The sequence below is a fragment of the Ambystoma mexicanum genome, chromosome 2q (assembly GCF_040938575.1).
Source record: "Ambystoma mexicanum isolate Mex_15411 chromosome 2q, UKY_AmexF1_1, whole genome shotgun sequence".
Classification (NCBI taxonomy): domain Eukaryota; kingdom Metazoa; phylum Chordata; class Amphibia; order Caudata; family Ambystomatidae; genus Ambystoma; species Ambystoma mexicanum.
Window position 1 is genome coordinate 329,988,346 of NC_090924.1, and position 14,651 is coordinate 330,002,996.

Consider the following 14,651-nt stretch of genomic DNA (forward strand, 5'->3'; position numbering starts at 1 on the left):
CCATGTCCCTGAAGAGTTTGTCGAACAGAGGGGGGTAGTTTGCCTGGCTCAAGTCTTCGTTTGGTCTTACTATATTGATCTCCAAATACTTTATACCCTCGGGGCAAACCTGGAGGCTCAGCAGGATCAATTCGGCTAGGTTTCGCTCTGCATCAGGAGCAAAAGGGAAGACCATGGACTTGCTCACGTTTACCCTGAAGACCGAGAAGTGGCCAAATTGTTCTATGACCTGCAGGGCGGCCGGCACCGATCTCGTAGGTTCCCTCAAGTGTAGCAAAATGTCATCTGCGTAAAGGCCCAGTTTGAACGTGCGGCCCCCTATTTCTATGCCTCTCACCATCTGGGAGCCTCTGATGCTGTCTGCCAAAATCTCCATGGTCATTGCGAACAGGAGTGGGGAGAGGGGACAGCCCTGTCTTGTCCCTCTCTGTAGGGCGAAAGTACGTGACAGGTGGCCATTGACTGTGACTCTGGCAGAAGGGGCCATGTATATGGCTTTGATGGCCTGTCTAATCCCCACCCCGAAGCCTAGTTTCTCCAGAACCCTGTGCAGGAATCCCCAGTCCACCCGGTCGAAAGCCTTTTCAGCATCGATGGACACCAGAACCGGGTTGTCACCCTTCCGTGCCGCCTCCCTCATGACGTGGAGGGTCTTGCGGAGGGTATCCACCCCCTGCCTCCCCTGTATAAAGCCCACCTGGTCCGAGTGGATCAGCTCCGGCATGTGGCCATCTATCCTCGTGGCAATAATCCTGGTAAATAGCTTCGCATCTACATTAAGGAGAGAGATCGGTCTGTAGGACCGACAGTATGCTGGGTCCTTCCCCTCCTTTGGGATCACGGTGATCAATGCTTTACCAAATGATGGGGGTGCCCTCCCTGTGGCCATGATGTTGGAGAATAATCTTGCCAGGAATCCTGATAGGTGGCCCGAGAATGCCTTGTAGAGGCCCGCCGTGTATCCATCCTCCCCGGGGCCCTTCCAAGCTTGAGGCCTGATATTGCCTTGAGTACCTCCTCCTCTGTTATTGGGGCATCCAGGGCCTCCGCCTCCGGGGCTCGCAGGGTGGGGATGGCGACCCCACCGAGGAATGCGTCAAGCATTTCCTTCTCTGCCCCCCAGTCGCTCCCATAAAGGGTTTCATGGAAGCCGGCAAAGCTCTCCGCTATGCCTTCGGGCTCTGAAGTTTCCTCCTCTTCCCCACACACAACTCTGGACACCCACCTCTCTGCCCGTTGGCCACGGAGTTTAGACGCTAACATAGCACCTGCCTTATCTCCTTTTTCGTAATATCTTTGGCGTAAGTGTTGGAGTCCTGCCACAATCCTGCCCATCTCTAATTCCCTCAGGCCCTGCCTTTTCCCTCTTGCAATGCCCAAGTCTCTCGCCCTCTCCTCCTCCCCCTTCCCTTCGGACCTTTCCAGTATAAGGATCTCTGACCGAAGTCTATGAGCCACAAGCATCCTCTCCCTTTTTTTGGAGGCCCCCTCGCTAATCAGCCTGCCAGGTTTCCTTCGCTGCCTCCCATACTATCCCTTGGTCAACTTCTCCAGTATCATTTAGTTCGAAGTATTCTCTAATTGCCTCTATCATCTCCTCTTTAAAGACTGCATCCCTTAGGAGGGGAAGTCATTACATCTCCAGAGAGTTCCTAGGTTTTAGGCCCGAGATGCTAATGTCAGACCAGACGAGGTCGTGGTCTGACCAGCTGACTGGGCGGATCTCTGAGGCCTCTTTTCTGCTCATGTGCTGGTGTCTCGTAAAGAGGTAATCAATCCTGGTTTTCGTACCGTGGGCGGCTGAGTAGAAGGTGTATCCCCTCTCCGTTGGGTGGAGCTCTCTCCATAAATCCACCAGACCCTTCTCCCACATTAGGTCCCGAAGCCCTCCATAAGGTCGTGCCCCCCCGCCACCCGGTGGGATGGCCTCACCACTATGGTCCAACTCCCTGTCAGCCCACATGTTGAGATCCCCCCCCCCCCCCAAGAGGAGGAGCCCTTCTGCTCTAGTCAACACCTCCGCAAGGGCTTCTTGGATAAATCCCAGCTGCCCTACGTTGGGGCAATATATGGCTGCTAGGGTGATTTTCGAGTTGTGCAAGTTGCCTGACACTACCATGGCTCTCCCGTCTTCCCGTTCCCATCGTGATACCTCTGTCAGTTTATGATTCCTATGCAGAATAATTCCGACACCCCCCTTCTTAACCTGGCCGGAAGGTCTGGCCCACGTGGGATCCCGGGATCGCCCTCTCTTCCCCCCCTCACCGTTCTAGTTTCCTGGACAAAAAGGATATCGGTTCTCGCATTTTTCATTTCCCTCCCCAGAAGTGAGCACTTTGTCAGGGAGTTGAGCCCCTTGACGTTGAGGGAGCCTATTCTGAGGGACTTGGCCCGGCCCTTCCTCTCATTCTGTGTCATTAGTTATATGCCTTGCATTCATCTTTTCCCCGGTCATGAGGAGATTGTCCCGTTCCGTTGTTGAGCTTGGTTCGGTCTGGGCCCGCGGGCCTCTAACTACCTCACCCTCCCTTCCCCCCTCCCCCCTCCCTTCCCAGTTCAAGACGCCAGCCAACGGGCAAGCCACCAGGGTGAGAGAGTGTCAGTCCTCGCGGGATTCTCAATGAACTCCGTGTCCTCGGCCGGGATTGCAAAACGGGTGTCCCTGTATTTTCGGATCAAAAGTCATTGTTCACCTGGTCTTCCCCAGCTTCCGATGTGGGGGTGTTTGGTTTTCTGAATTTTCTCCTGCCCTTTGTCTTCTTCTTCGTGGACCAAGGGCCCTCAGGTTGTCTCCGGGATCAAGCTCCATTTGTGTACCTCCTTCGTTCCCTCCCTCCGGGGAGTCGCTCTTGAGCGCTTGGAGGACTTGTGTGGCTTCTTTGCCGCTGATCACCCTGTATTCTACAGCAGCTCTCTCAAAAGAGAGGGCGAACGGGAACGATCATCTATATCTTATGTCCTGGCTGGTGAGCCACTGAGTGAGCGGGTGACAATCCCTCCTGCGGGTGAGCATGAGGGTCGAGAGATCTTGGTAGATCCTAATTGTCTCCCCTTCAAAGATGAAGCTCTCGAGCCTTTTTGCCTTCTCCAGGACCTCCATTTTTTCTCTGTACTGAAGGAAGCGCACCACTATAGACCTTGGGGGCCCCTCCTCCGCCCCCTACACCCCGATGCGCCCTCTCCAGCTGGACCTCCTTCCCCCCTCCAAGGCAAAGAGTTGGTTGATCAGTCCTTGAACCTTCCTTCCCACATCGGCCGCTGTCTCCCCTCTTTGCTGGGTGACGCCCATTATACGCAGGTTATTTCGGCGTTCCCTATTTTCCAAATCATCCATCTTCAAGGTTATGTCCTCATCTCTCATTTCAAGGTCTGTTAATCTCGCCTCATATTTCATGTCCAACAGGTCTGTTTGGAGGTGGTTATTTTCCATTCCCTCCATTTTTTCTTCCAAGGTTTCCACTCTTCCCCTGAGGTCCACTATAGAGGCCTGTATGTCGGTGCGAATGGCCTTAATTTCCTGAAGGATGTCCTTGAGGTCCTCCTTCGTTAATGGTGTGGGGGGCGGGTCGCTGCCTGAAGGCATGGTGGCACTGCGGGCCTCTCTCGGGGCTGAAGCTGTTCATGAACGGCGAAAGCGTTGGAGGGAAAGGATTGTCCGAGTGGCCGAGGGCCTCTCCAGGGTGTCGCTCTTCGTTGGTGACCTATGGTGCAATGCCTCTACGAGGCCAGCCCGTGGTGCTCTCAGCGTGTGGTGGTCACGTTCTATGGAGATGGGGCGTCGAGTATGTAGGCCTTGACTTGGTGCTGAGGAAGGCCTACGGGGCCCTCAGGTTTTAGGGCTTAGGCCCACTTCGTTTTGGTGGCAGAGAGGAAGGTGGCGCGGAAGGCGGCGCCGCTGGCGGAGCTTGAGCCGCCCTGCTCCGTTCCTTTTCTTTTCTGCCTGTTTTTGGGAGGGGGGTTGTGTCCCAGGCCACGGGAGGCCGAGGGGAGGGGGGCAGCACAGTTTCCTCAAATGTCCCCTTCATCCCTCCGTCTCCTCACCTCTTTTCCGTGTACTTAGTGAGGCTGGGGCTCGGGGCCCGTATTCCTCCTCCCGCTGGGGTGGCCACGAAGCTGTGTCTCGTTGGGCTGCCTCGCCCCGGGTTAGGCTTGAGGGGACAGGTGTCCACCTCGTGTCGTAGTCTCAAGTCCTTGGAGCTTAGGCATGGGGCCCGGGCTGTATCGTGGGCGAGGGCTCTGTTCTGGAGTGCGGGGCTTCCCCGCGATCGGCGAATCAAAGTGTCGACGTCCCCGGAAGTCCTCTGCAGGGGGCTCACAGGTCTGTGCGCGGGGTGGCGGGGACTCCCTTTCCGCTCGACTTCTTCTGAGCACCCTCGTACATGTGGAGTCGCTCCCTCTGTCGCCGGGCCCCCGCGGGCCTTCGACGGGCGGCGCTTGTCCTGCTACGACACTCGTAACGGGCCGCGGGCACCGGGGCCTCGCCACCCGCTCCGGGTCTCCTGGCGTGTACCGTGCGTGTAGCGGGGCCACCCACTGTCCGGGTCGCGCACGCTCTGAGGAGGGGGAGGTGGCAGTGCGGCCAGATGGTGTGCGCGTGGGGCCCCGCTCGTCGCCAGTCCACTGGTAGCTCGTCGCCTTTGGCGGTCTGCAGGGGGGCTGGCCCTTTGGCCTCGGGCGGTGCTGAATCCGGGCCCTTGTTCGGGGGCTTCAGCGGGGGAGATCGCCACGGGTGCTGGTCCTCCCTGGTTTCAATGCGAAAATCCCGGCTGGGGATTGAAAAGGCCGACTAGGCCCCGCGAGGCAGGAGGAGCGCAAGCCTCACACGACTTGCATGCTCTGCGCCCCCTGGCGGTCTCCAAAGAAGACATTTTTGATACCAAACTGATAAAAAGCAGAGAAAGCATTATTTTGTTAAACAAACTTGTTGTGTCTTTAAGCATACAGGGTTGTGTGAGAACCAGCAGCAAGAGGTGACAATAATCTTAGTACCCAATACAAAAATTAATTGCCCATGCCAAAAGAAAGTTAAAACAATTCACTTAAAATTAAACCATATTGCCATGGCACATAGGAATCCAAAGGTTTGTAAAGTATGTTGCCCATCTTCAAATAAGTACATAAACGAAGCTGGCGAAATACCACATTGCCAAAGACGAGATAACGTAAGATCATATTATTGTCAGTATTCGGTTAATGAAGAAGTGGGGAAACGAGTGGCAAGAATGCTGCCCTTCTGGTAAAGGAGATTCAGAAGGAGTGTAGCATAGCTTTGCAGAAGTCTTGGAAATCACATTAGTGTAATAAAGAGCACCAATGTGATTCTTGTCTTCCATGAAGATAAGAATCACATTATGATTGCGAAACAAGAGACATTGTGAAGTTGTTGCAAACTGATCTTAACCACAAAGGCATTTGTTGTTCATAATTTCCTGACCTGGCAGGGGAGTATACCAGGTCAGAGGTTGAAGTTGAACACTGTATCCTGTTTGGGCAGGGGAGTATACCCAAACAGAGAACTTTGAAGTCGCAGGCCTCGCATGGGAGTCAACCAGATTTAATTGAAGTAGTAGGCCTGGCATGGAAGTAGACCAGGTGGAAGTTGCAGAAGTGTATGAAGTGGTGTTTATGAATCATCCAGACAAACCTTCATTGCTGAAGAAGTGTTGTATAAACTGCTGCAGAAGTGTATAAATATTTCTAAAAAAATAAGTGGTTGAAGAATCATTTTGACGGACAATATATGTACTAAATTCAGGAATTGTTCTGGGTCTATGCGAAGAAGATTGTTTTCCATAATATTACAAGTGGAAGAGAAAGAAACTGTGTTGAACAATACTGAACTGTTGGAACATTTGGTTGCAAAAGAACTGCACTTGAACTTTAATACAAGACAGGATTTCCTTATTCTTTTGGAACTGTTAAACTCAATCCTGCTTGAATCAAGTAGACAGTTGTCATATGGTGATTCTAACTGTTATATTTGTTGTTTTTGAATTGCCATTATATTAACTTGTTGAGTTTTTTTTTATATATATATAAGTGTGAGGGACAGAAACCTTTTGTTGTGTTTTCCTTATTTTATTTTAGGCAGGGAAATCTTCACCAGGAAAGGGATAGTGATGCATTTATCCAACCTTCTAAGTTAAATAAAATGCGTCTTTTGAAAAACCTTCACAAAATTGTTTGCCTCACATTTCTTACCCCTCATAGTAACCAGTTTCTTCCCTGACAGTTTGTGGTTCCGGAGTGGGATTTGAATGTAGTTTTAACATTTCTTATGGGCTCTCCGTTTGAGCCCCTTCATTCCTGTTCTATAAGATTGCTCACCCTTGAGGTGATTTTTCCTAGTTGCCATCACTTCAGCAAGATGGGTAAGTGAGCTCCTTCTGTTTTACCTCCCTATTTGTTTTCTTCCAAAGAGCAGGTGATGTCGAGAGTGAGAGCCTCCTTTCTGCGAAAGGTGGTCTTGGCTTTCCATCTCTCTCAGAAGATCCACCTTCTTGTATTTTTTCTTCCACCTTGCCCTTCCAAGTTGGAGGAACGATTCCATCGGCCAGGCCTGCTCCAGGCCTTTAAGTTCTACGTCTTGTGTAGTAGAGCGGCTGGGAATGATGACCAACTTTTCGTTGGATTACGCTGGTGCTTGTGCTGGCAGGGCTCTGCCCAAACAAACCCTGTTCAGGTGGATAATTCTCTGCATCTCAGAATGCTACAATCTTGTTGGTAAGGAGGGGCCTGTGGGTCTCTGAGTTAATTCTACCAGGGGAGTGGCTACCACCTCTACCCTACAGAGGAGTCCCAGTCCTTGGATGTTTACCAATTGGTAACGTGGGTGTCTTTGTGCACGTTTGCTAAGTATTACTGCTTGAATTTCCTTGCTGGCCAGGATGCCCATTTTGTTAGGGCAGTCCTTCAGAGTTTTCTGATTTGAGTTGGGGCTCTTGCTCCCTCCCTCTCTCCCTCCCTCCCATGTTTACGTACTGCTTTGGGAGTGTATCATAGATGATCTGTGGGGGTAAAGAATCTGTTAGTACTCCGGTAATGTTCTTTCTGATGGATGTTCCTCACACAGATTTCTCATCACCCTCCCCACCTGCCCTCTTTGCAGGAAGCTAGTACACAATCACTTTTACGATCCCTCCACTTCAGAGTGCTAGGGAAAATGGGTGGAACAGAGGTCAAGGGGCACGTAAAGGTTTCCGGTGAGCAGCTGTGCTGGGATAGGGACATCATAGATGAGGAATCCGTGGGAGGAGAATTCCTCAGAAAGAACATTGCTGAGAGGAAAGTAATGTGTTCATCCAATGTGCATGGAATAGTCTTCGGCACTGCACAGACCCATGCTCATTTGTCTTGTGTGCCCTTGCTGAAGTAGGAGCATATTCAAACTCCATGTAGGGAATAGTTAAAAAGAGTAATGCTACACATTGTACACCACTCTGACTTCTATCTGGCCACATAAGTGCCTAGGGCTACACTCTTAAAGAATGTCCAGTGACAATGGCTAAACATACCCAATCACTTTTACTTAACACAGAACCTTATTTGTCCCCACAAGCTTCCAGTCCAGAACCAAAGCAAAAAAAAAATCACACATGCCTCTTGATTAGGACCAAAAGGAAGTCCTAATGTCAAACGAATGATAGCCTCATTCTCATAATAGGAATTATGATGCCTCATTGCCTGCTCTATTATAATGTTTGACTTCTTATATTGCAAGTTATTAAATTACTTCTACACTCATGGTCACCACTCTTCGTTTGTCTACCCCCACCCCTTTTTGAGGCTTTTCTCTCCCTGTGTAATGTCACCTTTGGTGCAGTTGCACATATACAATTTCACTAAGCTTATCTAAAGATCTTTGGGCGTGCACTTTTGGTTTAGGGAGAGTCTGGTGCAAGGGTCTCCAGTTGGGAACCTGCACTCAAATCCATATAAATGTGTTTGGCGCCAGGTTATCTTGTAGGGTGTACATGGTGAAATGGAACCACAATGCCCCTTTGTGTTTTTTGCAGGTGGTCATGCTCTGCGATCCAACACGTCAAAAGGATGTGATGGCAGTTCCTCCAGAAAGAGAAGACCACGGAAAGAGAAAACGTACCTAGCTGATTTTGTCCCCCTGCTCACGCAAGGCTGGGCAGAAGTGCTGGTCCGAAGACCAACAGGTAATGTAGCTGTGTGCATCATGTTAAGTTAGTAGGTATGTGTCTTGGTCAGAACTTAATGTTTATGACAGTACACAGACATGGTGTATTCAAGTTTAGATCATCTCTGCCATTGAATTTGTTAAGCGTTATTACAAACATATGATTCTGAATAGTTGATTTATAAAAAGATTAGCTTGTGAACTTCCAATTGCCCATGGGTTTCTTTTCAGAATGCTTGACTGGGATGATATACACTGAATCCCACCTTTGTTTCCCTTAGTTTCTGGAAAGTTTTAATTGAGCTTTTTCTGGACTTTCCAGGCAATACCAGTTGGCTGATGAGCTTGGAGAACCCCCTCAGCCCCTTCTCATCCGACATCGACAACATGCCTTTGCAAGAGCTGTCTAATGCACTCATGGCTGCAGAGCGATTCAAAGAGCATCGCGAGACGGCCCTGTACAAGTCTCTCTCTGTACCCTCTAGCAGCTTTGCCAGTGGACTATCGAAGCATACATTGTTGCAGCGCTCAAACACAGGTAAGGCCTGATGTTTGCTCCCTGTTCAGAAGAGAACCTTTTGGTGGGTGATCCGCACAACCTTACCCAACAGTGTGGAAGAGCCACTTGGCTGAGCACTTATTTCTTACACTCATCAAGTCAATCTCCCTCAAATTATTTTCAATTTCAGTAATATGAGATTGTTTTCAACGTAGCAATATCTTCACTGTTTTGGGAAGTATGAATGTCTGCATTTTGTAGTGGGATGCTGCTTAGCAAGATTTTTTTTAATTTGTATGCCTTTTACTGTTTAAACTTTTAACACTTTTTCCTCACAACCTTGGGTGGTGAAGACTCTTTGCATCATAGCTCTGCCCAGTGTGATCATTGTATTGAGTGTCAATGCCTCCTTTGCGGTGGGGGGCATGATTTAAGGAGCAAGAATTCACATTCCAAAAACCGCGCAATGCATTACAATATACTTGGAATACAAAAGAAACACTTGTGGAGTAGACAATCCTAGGGTGCAGTGAGTTCAGTATCTTGGGTGCCATACTTAGCATCTGACCTGCCTTAGTCCTCGGTATTGTTGAGTGCAAAATCATCAGTTTGTCAAATATTGCATATCTGAGCCCTCGAATGATAGTCTCCTGACATCTGAATGAGAGAGCTCTACAAATATATATGTCTGATTTTGAGCCAACAATATTGGACGGCTTTTAAGAATAGCGACTCAGTCAATATGTATTTTCTTCAAACAAGTGTAGTATCCGTGAAGGAACACAGTGTCCACAAGCATTTGGGCTTTGATCAACCTTAATTAGTCAATAGATAATAGGCCAGATAGGCTGTTTGTATGTACTTTTCCCCTGAAGAAGTTCCTAGAAGTGTCTCTCTTTTAAGAGAAGGAACTAAACATGTTGGGTTCAGATATAAACACCCACATTGATGTGGCTATGTAACAATAAACTGATGTAAGATAATTTGGCAGAAGAGAACTTTGCCTCTACATACACGATTAAGACAGACCTTGACCATTTATTTTTATTTTTTACATTTGCAAAGCGCCTAAGCCCAAAGGCATCTGGGCTCTGTTATGCATCAGTTACACATAAAACAGGAGGTATTAATATAATAGATAGTAGAAACAATACTTGGGGTGTATAGAGGCGTATGAAAGTCAGGGTTAGGCAAAGAGGCAAGTTTTTAGGGCCTTGCGGAATGGACAGTATGCTTCCTCGGCTCTTCGGGCGGGAGGGAGGGCGTTCCATTGGTGCGCTGCCACAGTTGGGAAGCTGGATCCTCCTCTAGCTCTTTTGAATTTCAGTAAGGCAAGGCGTGGGTTGTTCTTACTGGTCTGTTGGATTGGCATTTCATTATCTTTTGAGACAGGTATTCAGGGGCAGTCTTAGCTAGGAATGTATGCGTTGTGGACAATGTCTTGAAGATGATCTTTTTCCCGAATTGGCAGCCAGTAAACTTCCTTTCTTAATGCCGAGATGTGCTCTCTTTTAGGAATGTTGAGTGCTGAGTGAAGGGCATTGTTCTGAATTACTTGCATTTTGTGGATGTTCTGTTTGGAGGTTCCAGAAAATAGGGCGTTGCAGTAATCGAGTCTTGCCCCGATGATTGTACGGGCAATGGTTAGGCAGCTCATTTGTGTGAGGAATCGTCTGGCTACGTTCATGAGTTTGCCTGTGTATGCAGTTGAGGAGGCAAATGCGTTCACTTGTTTAGTGAGTGACAAAGAGGCATCCAGGTGGACACCCAGTGTTTTCACTGAGGTTGACACTGGTGTCTGTATTCCATCTATAGTGTACAAGGTGAATTTGGAGTTGAGCTTCTTCAGCATGGCTGGGGATCCTACCAATGGGATCTCTGTTTTGTCGTCGTTGAGGCATAGACCGTTGGTGGCCATCCAGGCCTGTATGGCAGCATAGATTTTGTTAATCATGTGACAGTCATCCGCGTGGATACCAGACAGTGTGCGGAGGACTTGGGTATCATCAACATAGTTTGTGTATGATATGCTGAAGGAGTCAGAGAGGTCTGGTGAAGATGTTGTAGAGAGACGGGGAGACACATGATCCTTGTGGGACTCCACAAGGAATCGGGATGGGTGGAGCGCTGGTGGTGTCGGAAAAGACCCTCCTGTATCTTCATTCTAGGAAGGAGGCTATCCACATCTTGGCTTTGTGGGAGAAGTTGGAGGTGACCATCTGGTGGTGGCATAGTGTTTTGTGGTCTACCAAGTCAAAGGTGGGAGAGAGGCCCTGGAGGAGGAGGAGGGCTGGCTTGCCTTCGTCTTTGAAGATGCCTAGCTGTTTTTTCAGATCTAATAGCGCTGATTCCGTGCCGTGGCATGGCCGGAAACCTGTTTGGCACATGCTGAGAATGTTGTTAGATTCTAGGTAGAGTTGTATTTGGTTGTAGGCAGCTCTATCTAGGATCTTTAGCAGGAAGGGGACCATGGTGATGGGGCTGTAGTTGTTAGGTTCTGATGGGTCAAGCGTTGGTTTTTTCAGTAGGGGTCGACCCCATGATTCCTTTAAGCTTTCTGGGACTAGATTAGCTGGAAAAAGAGATGTTGATGCATTTCGTAATAAAAGGGACTAGTGCTTCAGAGCACTCTTTGATGGTATTGGCTGGGTATGTGTCTCCTTTAAAACTAGAAGGTTTGAGGTTTCTGAGAATGTTGGCTGTTTCTGAGATTTCTCTAAAGCATACGGTGTTGACTGAGGTTTAGGGGTGGTGGTTGTGGTGATTAGAGCTTTTTTCTCTCTATTTTCTGCTGCAGAGAGACTATTTTGGCCTGCAGAGCATTCTGGATGTTGATGCACCATTTCTCGTCTTTCGAGATCATGGTGTATGGTGTTTTTAGTTCTCTGAGAATTCTAAAGATTTCTTGGGAGTTGAAACTGGCATGCCTGATTCTAGTGTTATAGGCTGCTGCTTTTTTTGCAATGATGGCCTGCTTCTATTCTTTGGATATCAGTAAGAAATGCGGCTTTGGTGTGGTTGGTAGGTGTTCCCCCCCACCCCCCAAAGCACTTTCTGTTTGTCTTTTTTTTGTGTGCAATTATTAAATATGTAATTGTGGACTTTTAGAGAGGCTTTTATAATGTATTGTCTGTGTAAATGTAATACTTTGTGATTTGTATGTGACATTTTATCAATTGCTGTTTTTTCCACAAGTCACTTTTTGTGGTGGGATGCACTGGTCACTTTATAAATCACAGGTCACTTTCTGATGCTTTTATGTTATAATTTGTATGATGCACTGAATAAAACAGAATTGCTGAGTAATTGATGGTGTCCCCTTGTGAAGGTTGAATTATCCTTGACAGTGAGGTACCTCTGGTTAGGTGGAGTATGATTGAGTGTGACAATACCATCGGAACACCTATTGAGTGATTCCCATAGAGACACCGAGGTTGTGAGCCTTAGATTGTTTTTGATTCTGAGCATTACCGGGAACCACTGCAGATTTCTGAGGAATGTACTATGTTCACATTATGTACAATTTGCATCTTGTGTGTAATTCTCTCCACTTAATCATTTTGTTTATGTATGCCATTTGTGTAACGCCCAAGCCCAGGGGTATCACAGCGTTTGTTACAGGCAGTAAGTGAATCGATGAGTGGTCATACAGTGCTATAGTAATAGCAGAACAGAGGTTAGTCGTATTTATCAAAAAGCCAGATTTAGGCTATTGTTTTTAATTTGTTGTAGGATTGTTCATTTCTCATGGAAGAGGGTAGAGAGTTTCAGAGCGTGGGAGCCGAAACTGCAAAGTTGGAGCCTCCTGCCGTTTTACTTCTGTAGCATGGAGTGACAAGAGAGAGACTGGCACTGGATCTTAGGGTGCGACTAGGTGTTTTCCGAGTGATAGTCATTTAGGTAGGGCAGAGCTTCTTCGTAGATGCATTTGTGAACCAGGGTGAGTGTTTTGAAGACAATCCGAGCTTTGATGGGCAAAAAGTGTGCATCGCGTCTGGTGGCAGAGATGTGGTCGCTGCGTTTTAGTCCAATGGCGGCTTGAAGGGCTTTGTTTTGTAGAAGATGCAATTCGGATAGGTTAGAGGCTGATGTGCCCAGAAGTAGTGCATTGCAATAGTCCAGTTTGGATAGTATTAGCGCTTGTGCAAGTGTCAGGCAGTTATCAGGTGATAGGAATTGTCTACTCAGAGATAGGAGTCTGGAGGTGTAGGCCGTGGAGGAAGATAGCACGTTAATCTGTTTGGACATTGACAGTTTAGCATCCAGCTAAATTCCCAGTGTTTTCACCTGTTTGAGGACTGGGATTGCTATGCCATCAGTGCAGATCGAAGAGTAGATGCTGTCAAGTGTTTTAGTTCAGAGGGGGCTTACAATGAGGAGCTCTGTTTTGTCATCATTTGGACAGAGGCTCTGTGTAGCCATCCAATTCGAATGGTGCTGAAGATTTTGTTGATTGTGGTGGTGTTCCGAGTGTAATGGGCAGTGGACGAGCCAGGGGTAGATCTGCCTTCGGCCGGGACCTCCCTCTGGAACAGCCTCCCTGCCACTCTAAAACTGAAGGAGTACCATCTCCGGTTCCTGAAGCACCTCAAGACCTTCTGTTTGCATCTGCCTTTACTCCCCCTCTCCCTTGCTGATCTGCTCTCTTGGCAATGTGCATCTGGTCACCCTCCGTCCCTTGGCCCAGTTACCTGTTCACCCTGCCACCCTTCTGCACTGCCTTCCGGCCACCCCTTGCACTGGGGACTGTATCTGTACCCATACAGTCCCCCATTTTCTTCTTTTTATGCACTTGTCAGACTTACCCAGTTCTGCTGCGGTAAGCATAGCACTTGCCACTTGCTGGCTGCACTACCCCGGTTTATTGCTCCATTATATATTTTATTTGTATTTATTATTATTTATCTGTTTATCCTCTGCTCTGCGCCTTCCACTCTCCCCCTTCCATGCAATTTTCCCCTTTCCCTTTCCCACGCACTTGCACGATCTCAATGTCACTGGGCCTAGTAAGATCGCTGTTTTGTTCTTCCCTGTTCCCTTCCCTTGCCTTGTCGCGCTCTGAAACACTTGTGTACGAGCGCGATACAAATAAAATGTCATATATCATTGGGATGAGGACCTGGGTGTCATCAGCAAAGTTTGTGTACATGATACCCATTGAGTCTAAGAGGGGTTTAGTATAAAAATTGTAGAGTGTGGGTGAGAGGCAGGAGCATTCAGGGACTCAGAGTGGCACAGGAATGGGGTTGTCTGCCTCTTTGCCAATGAATGCTCTGGTGGTACAATCGCATAGGAATGACTGAATTGAGGAAGTGGCTTCAGATGAGAAGCGAAAATTGTTGCAGAGTTTTTGCCACAGTTTTTCATGCTCATCTAGGTCGAATGCTGCAGACAAATCTTGAAGCAGTAGAATGCTTAGATTTCCAGAGTCATGTCTGCGGTCCATCTGGGTTTTTAGGTCCAGAAGGATGGTTTTATCGTGCTGTTTGGAGCAGAAACCTGATTGTCTGGAGCCAAGAAAGTGGTTGAGCTCAAGGAAGGATTGGATTTGTGAGTATGATACACAACCTATTATCTTAAAGGAAAGGGACTGTGGTAATAGGTCGATAGTTGGTAGGAATGAGTGGGTCAAGTATGGGTTTCTTGAGGAGGGGGGTGATCCACACTGCTTTGATGTTAGCTGGAACAAGGTTGGTGGTGAAGGATGTGCTAATGAAATCAGTGATGAGGGTGAGAGTCAGGGCACATAGTTTAACTAAGTGCGTGGGACAGGTGTCGCCTCTACAATCAGTAGGTTTTAGTGTGAGGATGGTGGACAGCACCTGTTCTTGGAATACCTTGGTGGATTTGAATGCTGGAGTGTCAGGGGGAGGACAGGTTTGCTGCGGTCAATTTTGCTAGCTGTGGGCAGTTTTGTAGCGAGGGAGTCTCTTTTGGCATTGATTTTGTTTAGGAGAGAGTCCATTTTGTTAGCTAGTGCATTTTGAATGACCGTGCACCATGTTT

The 14,651-nt window shown here is 48.1% G+C and overlaps 1 protein-coding gene across 4 annotated transcripts in view; it reads left to right on the forward strand.

Moving 5' to 3' along the window:
- TSC2 (TSC complex subunit 2) overlaps positions 1-14,651 on the forward strand; it is a 1,437,517-nt gene that overhangs the window by 980,148 nt on the left and 442,718 nt on the right. For all 4 annotated transcript variants that reach the window (XM_069647328.1, XM_069647330.1, XM_069647331.1 and 1 more), the window contains 2 exons: positions 8,016-8,165; positions 8,469-8,684. In XM_069647328.1, coding sequence (XP_069503429.1) covers positions 8,016-8,165; positions 8,469-8,684 — 366 coding nt within the window. The remainder of the gene's footprint in view (positions 1-8,015; positions 8,166-8,468; positions 8,685-14,651) is intronic.